This window comes from Austrofundulus limnaeus, unplaced genomic scaffold, assembly GCF_001266775.1.
Source record: "Austrofundulus limnaeus strain Quisiro unplaced genomic scaffold, Austrofundulus_limnaeus-1.0 Scaffold733, whole genome shotgun sequence".
Lineage (NCBI taxonomy): Eukaryota > Metazoa > Chordata > Actinopteri > Cyprinodontiformes > Rivulidae > Austrofundulus > Austrofundulus limnaeus.
In genome coordinates, this window is record NW_013953135.1 from 124743 (window position 1) to 135086 (window position 10344).

A 10344-nucleotide genomic window follows, 5' to 3' on the forward strand; every position below is an offset into this window, starting at 1 on the left:
AAATAGTACATGGTCACAAAATCTACCCTGTTTGTGTTTTTTGGCAAGCTCATTGAGTTTCGGAGCTTAAATGCCTGATTTCAACAGAACTGCTTTTAAAAAGTGATCCAAATATTCTAAGCTTTATTTTAAAAGTATTATCCATTAGATTAAATCCTAAATGTCGGGGCAGCTGCCAAGGTGGGTACAATGTGGATGGCGGTGGACAATGAATAAATGTGGACAGAATAGAATAATTTTGCAAGCTGTGCGCATGATGATAAACTGTGATTTTTAAATAAGGTGACACAAAACATGGCTGCACAATCCAGCAGTTGCAGCCAAGAGATTTGCTGATATTGTGTTTGGATTGACTGAGAAAGTATAAAATGTTATAAAAACATAAAATAAAATAAAAAAATTTAAAAAAAACAAAGCCTAGTAACAGGAAAGAAGAGGGATGTCATTAAAATACAAGTTAATAAAATGTCAATAATGGGAATATTGTTGCTCAGAGTGACAAATTAAGTCAAATTTCAAGTGAAAAATACAGTATATTAGTCAGTGAGAGTATTGAAAGAAGTCAAAGTTTGTTTTGCGGTTTTTTATTCACGGAATGGCAGCAGCGTCACAAGGAAAAAAGGACATATAATAAATAATGGAATGAGTTACAGTAGCTAAAGATCCTGGTGGAAGCAGGATGATGCTGTCCAATAGATCTAAAACAGATGGAAGATAAAAAATAAGACTAAGAAAGTTGTGGAGACGTGTGTCGAGGAAGGACTGATGAGACTGGGGGTGAAGATTTTAAGTTGATGCAATCTCTGCCTTAGGTGATGCTTTAAAATTCCTGAGTTTTGATTGGCTGCTGATACACAGCACCCACAGCAACAACCACTCAGTGCACACGAGGCACTCTGTGTGAGCTGAATGCATAATCAAGATCATAAATAAATAACACACCTCCACAGTTGGAGGGCAGGAGAGAGGGTCCTGTACGTACATTTTAGGCAAAATTATAGTTTGTTTTTATGATTTAGTCCAAATAAAGAGTTTTGAATTAGGAAATGACAACATAACAGCCATTTTGGTCTAACCTTGAAAGCAACTTTAGGTTCTCACACAATATTACAAGATCTTTCACAAACAAATACTCTCAAGATTATGTGTTGTGAATGACTCAGCTATCACCACAATAAATTTTAGACCAATATTTGTAAAACTGCTTGTGTTTTAGCCATTCTTGTGTTTGCAAAGAATGTCTGTGACAATCATCTTAAATAGAGTCGACTCCAAAAAGGTACTCACTTGTACATGTTTGCGCAGTGATTACTTTCAGAGAGTTTCACTAAGATTCATTCATTGGTTCATGAGAGATTTTGCTAACAGACAGAGTGTAACAGGTAATGTCAACATTTTAAGAAAAAAAGTTACACAACGAAAACTCTCAATTTTAGGTCAATATACTGTATTTGTTGGCCATCTTAAAACAGGTTGACTTCACATGTTAACATGTCATTAAAATCTGTTCCACTGGTTTAGAAAAACAGGATGTAACTTCAACAGTTAATGTTAAAGTTTTAAGAAAAAAGTTTGTGCAGAATGTGCACACATAACTGTAGCTTCATTTTTGTAAAAGTGACTGAGTTACAGCCATTTTAGTACTGGCCAACAATAATTAGCAAGAGTGGCCATTTTAAATTGGGTTAATGTCAAACATTTATAAGTTGTAGATGTATATCCTATGATTCATTTTTGGAAAGATCAATTACAATCAGTTTGTTCCCACATAGCAGAATGGTGTGGGCAAGATCTGGTGTCAAGCTGGCTGACTGCTGGCATGGAAAAGTGGTTTGTGAACCAGACATGGTCAGGTCTGGTAATTATGACACTGTTTTTAAAAATAGATTGCCACAACTGGCCCAGTTGTGGTTTGGTTTAGGTGGATCTGGCCCAACCTTTAGACCACCTCTGCCAAACTTGGCCACCAAAGGGCCATCATTCCTTGGGGTATCTAGGCTGAGTCCATTGTATGAGCCAGAAGTGGGCCAGACAAATTTTGGTATATGGTATATGTTCATGAGATCATTTTGCTTACACAGCAAACACAGACCAAAATAATCAATTGGCAGTGTGAACACATGACCAACATTACAAATGAATCAATTTAGATTCACTCTATTGATAAACATTGCACGACTTTTAAAATAGACAATTGTTCAAAAGACTACAAAGGCATATAGTGGAAATTCAGAACAAATTATAATCCTAAAATTTCTAAAAGATGATTCAAACAGTGAGAAATGTGTGCAGTTACTGCATGGAATTTTCAGTAACACAACCTAAAAAATGCTCATAAACAGGGAAGAAATAAGCAATGGCACGAAAAGTCTGCAAGTGATGTAACTCACAGAGACATAGGCAGTGAGACAGGTGATGAGTGAGGCAGTGATAGCATAGGGAATGGAGGTGTTGGGACTCTTGGCCTCCTCTCCTGTTGTGGCAATGATGTCAAATCCAATGAAGGCATAGAAACACGTGGCAGCACCCTGCATCACCTGCAACACACCAGAGGCAAGAGAATAAAGAACACAACCAGATGGCTTTAAATGTGTTTGATGACTCATTTTAATTCATGTCTTCACTCATACCCCTGACCACCCAAAAGGCAGGAACCTTCCTTCGTCCCAGTTCTCTCCGTTGACAAAGAACAGTCCAGCGATCATCATGAACACCCATACAATGAGGTTGATGATGTTCAGCGCGTTGTTGAAGCCCACAGAGTTCTTCACTCCTAAAGCCACGATCACCGTCACCAACAGTGCTATTAGCAGCGCCAGCAGGTCTGGGTAGGCCTGTTCTCCTTTACCTAGAAAAGACACACAAAAACACATAAATTCCTCTGGGTGGGGTTTGAGAACCGGAAGACTTGCAGCAGTGAGAGATATGGTGAAAGAGTACAAAAGACCTATGTCTTGATGTATAATTTGTAAATGCCACAAAAAGAATCGTAGGATTAAAAATAGGTTGCCAAAGAGTTTAAAATTTTAGACAGTTAACAGTTAAAGTTTGACATCAGTTCTCAACATTTTGTAAACATCTGTAGGAAAGATAAAAGTTCTCCATCTTCAACCACTAAACAACGGATGGGTCATAGAGGCAACAGGTCTAGAAGGGAAAGCAAGACCCCCCCAACACACACACACACACACACCCACACACACACACACACACACACTTTCCAGCTTGTTTTGGGGGACCCCAAATTGTTCCCAGGCCAGAGAGGATATTTAATTCTTCCAGTGTGTCCTGGGTCTTCCATGGGGCCTCCTGTCAGTGAAATGTACCCAGAACACCTCTAAAGGGAGGCATCCTAATCAGATTGCCAAACCACCTCAACCAACTCCTTTTGATGTGGAGGGGCAGCGGCTCTATTTCAAGCTCCCCCCGTATGATGAGGTACTCACCCTCTCTCTAGAGACTAAACCCTGACCTCCCTACGAATGAAGCTCATTTCAGCCACTTATATTCAGGATCTCGTTCTTTTGGTCTTTTGGTTATGATCCACACCTCATGACCCTAGGTGAGGGTTGGAACATAAGACTAGTAAATCAAGAGCTTTGCCTTTCGACTCAGCTCTTTCTTTACCACAACTGACCAAAGCAACGCCCTCATTACTGAGAACTAGGCCCAATTCGTCGATCCAACATCTGCTCCTTCCTCACATCACTCAGGAACAAGGTACCCAGATAATTAAACTCTACTTGAGACAGAGACGCTCCCTCTGTCATAGAGGGGGCTTTCTACCCCTTTCCAGTTGAGTACCATTGCCTCAGACTTAGAGGAACTGACTCTCCGCTTCACACTCAGCTGCGAACAGCACCAGTGCACGCTGAAAGTCCAGAGACACATCATCTGCATAAAGAAGAGATGTGACCCTGTTTTTCCACAAACCAGACACCAATCTATCCACAACTGCCCCTTGAGATCCTGTCTACTACAAACAGGATTGGAGACAAGGGATAGCCCTGGCGAAGTCTAGCCCACACTGAAAACAAGTTGAACCCTGTGCCAAGAATGCGGACACTGCTCCTGCTTTCATCATACAAGACCTGGATAACCCTTAATAGCAACCCAAACACTACATAACCCTGCAGTACCACTCTAATGCCCCGAGAAACATGGTCATAAACCTTATCCAGGTCCACGAAACTGATGTAGACTGGAGAGGCAAACTCTCATGACCCTCTTAGCAACTCTGCAAGGATAAAGATAGAGTCCAATGTAAAAGTTAAACTACAATGTAAAATAAATAAATAAAAAATACTATAAAAGGGTATCAAAATGCCAGTTCAGACATGTAAAGTCCAAGTTTCTGTGATTTGTTTATACATGGAGTGAATTTTCTGCTGTGAAGCCTGTCAGAGCTGTGGAGCACCATAAGGACTGGGTTTCTCAAGTTTTGCCAAAATCACTGATCTTCAGTTTTCTTTTTTGCAATTTTTTGTGAATTGTGTCTGTTGCGCAACATACCACTATCAAAACTTATAATGCAGTTATTTTAGTTTAAGGAACACATTTTGGTGTATAATTTGCATATTTTGTTAAAGCGGTGTAACAAGACAACACAAAACAATTTAACAGGATAGTAATAGGTACACTTAATGATTAAACATTTCACTTCACAATGTTTGAAAGGACTTTGTATGTTTGAAATAAAAAATAAGATCTATTTTCAGCTAGGTTCCACCTTTCCCTGAGGTGTGGAGGAAAAATTCAACAGCTGGAAACGGAAACATCAATTTTCCAGTAGCGACCTGCCCTGTGGTCATTCCTTTGTTAGGGACTGGATTAGCCGAAGATCTGCAGAGGTTAGGGGTGCTTGGTTCTGGTTTGCTGATCCAGGATCTGTTATCCCAGATCAAAAGAACTGAACAAATCAGTGCCACCCAGACAGAAATACTGCTGGCATACGCAGCATCAGTGCACCACCATGCAGACAATCATCTTCTACTTGGCTCTGACCTAAAATAACTGTTGCAAAATTCAAGCTGGCACTGCTGCTGTTGTTTTCCAGTATGTCATGACTTCCAACATAACCATTAGTGCCAAAAAATGTCTAATATGGTTTGGTTGGTTTCCCAGATAGTGTTCATATTTTACCATCAATATTTTTCTTAAGAGTTTAAAGATTCAAGAAAATCAGGCCCATGTTTTTAAGAAAAACATTTTTTGTTTGGAGCTCAGACAGTTTATTCAATCAGCTTTTTAAAGTGACTGTTTTCTTTCCACCCTGGATAATTTGCTCTGACCTTTTTGATGAAAGTGAGTGACATAATGAGCTAAAAACAGAGATGTGATCTTTCAGAAGGTCACCTGGTTGAACGTCTGTTTATGCTCTTACAGAAAACCCTTCCTGACGGTGACTCAGTCACTAATGACAGTAGCTGCTAAGAGATGGGCTGTAATTTTTTTAAATGGACCAAGATACTTTGGGTACGTTGGCTCAAGTGATATACCTCCAGACATGTTCAGGAAAGGCCCTGGCCTCTTGGGGTGTTTTTGGCTTCTGATTTTAAATTTAAAGAACAGGTCAGTGCAGTAGTCCAGTCTAGCTTTTATCATTTGAGACTCATAAGTAAAGTCAAGGATTACCTGCCTCATAATGCACTTGAGAGGGTTATTCATGCTTTTATCACTTCTAGAATGGACTACTGCAACTCTCTTTATTGTGGGATGGATCAGTCTTTGGTTCGTTCGTCTACAGCTGGTTCAGAACTCAGCTGCCCATTTATTAACAGGGACAAGACGTCGCGAACACATCACTCYRATTTTGTATTCTCTTCACTGGTTGCCTGTTTCTTTTAGAATTGTTTTTAAGATTTTGTTTTTAGTTTTTAAATGTCTAAATGGTTTGGCACCTCATTATCTCACTGAGCTTTTACAGCCTCACATTCCAAATAGATCCCTGAGATCTGTAAAACAAAAGCTTTTAATTGTTCCCAGGTCTCGGCTTGTGACCAGGGGAGACAGAGCCTTTTCAGTTGCAGGACCTCGGCTCTGGAACAACCTCCCACTGTCTGTGAGGTCTGCTGGGTCTCTAAATGAGTTTAAGTCTCTGTTGAAAACTCATCTGTTTAAACAGGCATTTGAGTCTGAAGAGCAGGATCGTTAGGCCAGCCTTTGCTATTTTGTTTGATTTTATTGTTCATTTTATTACTGTACTTTGTTCATTGTTTTTATCTAATGCTCCTGTACAGCACTTTGGTTTTTATTGTGCTTTATAAATTGATGATGATGATGATGATGATGATGATGATGATGATGACCTCTATTTTCTACTTATTTCTTTGTTTCTTATACTATAAATCTGAATCAGCAAAAATTTGAGGACTAGCAGGTCTTGAAAAAACAACTGCTGCCTTTCATGACAAACATTATTTCCATAAAGTTCCAATAAAATCTATCTAGTGGTTAAAAAGAAAAAAACTGTATAGGTCTTCTGGACTGGTTCTTCTCTAATGAAACGTTTCGTCTCTCCTCCAAGAGACTTCTTCAGTCTGAGAGTTTCAGGCAAAATTCAGGCTTTTAAGCCCTGCCTCCAGGTGACTGATACTCACATCACATGGCTATCGTTGACACCTAATTAACACTTATTGTTAACAGGGGGTGGAGTGATACTGGCAATAGCAGCGCTGTAGGAGGGGGACAACTGAAAACGGAGGCCTCCACCTCTGTTTAATGATGGCCGGTCAGAAGTCTCTTGGAGGAGAGACGAAATGTTTCATTAGAGAAGAACCCGTCCAGAGGACCTATACAATTTTTTTCTTTTTGATTTTTTACCTGGATTACTGAGATGCATCAGGACACTATCTAGTGGTTGAAATATTTTGCTAACAAACACACACAAATACAATTTTAAACAATCATTCACCTTACAGGTGGTAATAAAAGCCAAACAAAAGTGTTTATGAGTGAAGCTGCAGTGGGCTCTTACCCAGGCCGTTGAGCGTTCCGATGCGTGAAATCATGAAGTTGCTGATGGTGTGATTGGCCAGAGAGTCTGCCATGCTGCTGAGAGCTGACGCCCCTGCTGCTGTGCCAATCAGATACTCCAGAATCAGGTTCCAGCCTATGAAGAAGGCCACGCACTCCCCCACCGTCACATAGCTGTATGTGTAGGCTGAACCTGTGGTCTTTGGCACACGTACTCCAAACTCTGCGTAACACACTCCTTTAGGACAAGGAAACACACATATCTATTATTATTATTACATGTTTGAAAGGTGGGTTAAAGGAAGTGATTGGAGCATTGTGGTTTATGAAGATATCACCTGAGGGCATTATATAAAAGATAGCTCTGCTCAAGTGATGATCATGCTCTTTTAATAACTGCCTGCTGATTAAAAGGTTCCTCATGAATTATCACGGTTTGATGATAATCAGAACAATTGCATCCATTGAAGTTCAACTGCTAAGAGATACTAAAAGATCTCTTTACACCTGAGTCACTATAAGTGTGTATAACTCAGCTCTCACCTGACAGTATGGACGCCACAGCAGCGATAATAAAAGACACAATCACCCCAGGTCCAGCCATCTCCTTGGCAACCAGCCCCGAGACCACATACATCCCCGTCCCGACGCAGCTGCCAACCCCTAGCGACACCAGGTCCACTGTGGATAAGACCCGGGCCAGTCTGGTCCCGTGCGAGCTGGTGCCCGTCATGGCTGAATCCAACATCGACTCCACGGGTTTGGTCCTCAGGACACGGGATGTGAAGGTGTTCCATGTTGAGCCCAGCTGTATCCTGCGAGGGTCCAGTTTCCCTAGCAGGCCGCTCATGCTGAAGGTGTGGGTGAAGTGGTGGAATTCACAAGGAAGACTGTAAGATATAATGTTCTGCAATGTTTCTGCTGCTCTGACCACAGTTCAGTTTTCCCCAACACTGGAAACAGAATTACTCCTCATCCATAGGTGGACTTTGTGACTTCCTGTACTGTTTAGAGGAAAGCCATGTTAGCTTTCATCGACATGGCGCAAAAGAAAATACTCTGAAAGACAAAATGGGAAAAATTGTTTTAATACTTGTCTGACAGAGCTTTTTTGACAACACATGGCAAAAAAAAGCTTTAGTGTTCCTTAAAAAAATGAAAAACACCTGCCACAGGTCTCATTCTATGAACAGCAGTCCAAGAAATGAGGAACACTCACACAAATCACCATCTGTAAACACAGTTCGCCATACCATCCACAAATGCTGTTTAAAGCTCTATCATGCAAAAACAAGCCATATGTGAAGACCATTAAGAAACAGTGCTGTCTTCTTTGGACCAATGCTCATTTAATATAAAGTGAGTCAAAATGGAAAACTGTTCTGTGACAAATCAACATTTAAAATTCTTTCTAGAAACCACAGATGTTACTAGGGGTGTAAGAAAATATCGATACACTGAAATATCACGATATTTCATTTCCCGATACTGTATCGATATTCTAAAGGCCTGTATCGATTTTTAATTAAGGTTTAAAATGTCAACCTTCTTGCCAACCGTTCATTTTTATGTTGTAGTTCAGCCTCTGACCACTAGTTAACAGCAGTGAGCCAGCCATTTGGCTCCTCTACCTCTTGAGCGCCAGAGAGTAAGGGTAGCATTAGCATTGTAAGTAAACATTAGCTTTTCTTTTTTTGTTCAGTAAGAGGTTTTTATTTAATAGATTTTTTGGACAAAAAAATCGCAATATATTGCAATATGTTGCCTTGCTTACAGTATCGCAATATATCGGGATATATCGTATCGTGACCCCTCTGTTATGATATGAATTGTATCGCCAAATTCTTGCCAATACACAGCCCTAGATGTTACGCCCTTCGTATTAAAGAGGAGTGCCATTCAGCCTATTCTTGAACTTGAACACTGAACAACCTGTTCCCCCCCTCACCTGTGGTGGCGCTGCACCAAGAACCACTGAAGGAATCAACACAAAAACCTCAGAAGACACTGGCTGTATCTCAATTCAGGGATCGCAGGTGACGTGGACCGGTCGACGGCAGATAGCCGTCGACGTGGTCCGTAGGCAGGTCCTGTCGGCTGCATAAAAGGGCTGTGAATTTGCACGGTCTAGCCTACGGATGACGTATGTTTACCTTGGCCACGTGCTGCGCCGTTACCATAGTGACACGTTGATACGTGAAGTACGTGTTACGTTTCCGAAAAAGCGGAGAAAAATGTGCCAGAAATGGAGCTCGTAGTTTTATTATTTTGGCAATAATGAGGAGATGAGTGTTTTCACTCAACACCCTTTTTACTTTAGGCTGACAGAAGACTGCAACAAGGTTAGAACTGTTTTTAGGCTTAATTCATCAATAAGATTAAAGAATATTAAAGCATTGATGTCCGTTTTTATGTTTAGTGTATTAACTTATTTCAAAAAAAGCCTTGAAATTTAAAACGCATTTGCTATCAATTAAAGTTTCAGAAAATTGTTTTCAAATTTAATTCAGTATACTCGTTTTAGTGCGGTTTAAATACAGTAGTAGTTACATTTAAAGAATAATTTTGTGACACTGAACCAAGATGTTTTACAGTCACAAAATTATTCTATTCTAAATTTTATATATACACAGGATGTGTGTATATATATATATATATATATATAATTTTGAATAGAATAATTTAACATATTCAGTACATATATGTATAATATAATAATATATGTATAATATAATATATACACACACACATACATTATATATATGTGTGTGTGTTTTTTTTCTTAAAGTCTGTATGTTCCAATGTTTTGAATTTGTATTTATTTATTTATTTATTTATTTATTTATTTATTTATTCATTCCTTCCTTTCTTCCTTCCTTCTTTACAGATCAGATCACAGTACTGCCGTCGAGACAGCCAGCCCGGCTCGTGGACAAAGCGGTGGACAGTGGACCGATGGCAGGTCAACATGCTGAAGAGGGGAACCAGGTCTTCTTTGGAATCAGCCCATCATTTTATCAGCACTGTCAGGGACTCTCTCCTCAGCATTGTATATAATTAAATAGTGTTTTAAACAGTCATTTGTTTTTGTTCTGTTTAAATCATTTTATATTTTTTTTACAAAATAATAAAATTCATTGTAAACAGTTCTTAAATTGTTTCAGTTGTTTTTTTCCAATAGTTTCTGAATGACCACTTCGTTTACATTTTGTGGCAATGTCTTTATTGAACTTAATTTACAAAACGCAACGTGATCAAATCAGCTGCAACCCCTGAATTGAGATTCAGCCATCGAGTGCAACATCCTTTTTCAAAAAATGTAAACATGGAGCTACATTAGATTTTAGTGGTTGTAGGATTCCTTTTTTT

General features: G+C 39.5%; 1 protein-coding gene across 1 annotated transcript in view; it reads right to left on the reverse strand.

Moving 5' to 3' along the window:
* slc7a14a (solute carrier family 7 member 14a) overlaps positions 1-8009 on the reverse strand; it is a gene marked incomplete at its 5' end in the record, with an annotated part of 21324 nt that extends 13315 nt beyond the window's left edge. The window contains 4 exon segments of the mRNA XM_014028246.1: positions 2391-2537; positions 2631-2848; positions 6977-7213; positions 7519-8009. Coding sequence (XP_013883700.1) covers positions 2391-2537; positions 2631-2848; positions 6977-7213; positions 7519-7825 — 909 coding nt within the window.
* Positions 8010-10344: the final 2335 nt, after the last annotated feature.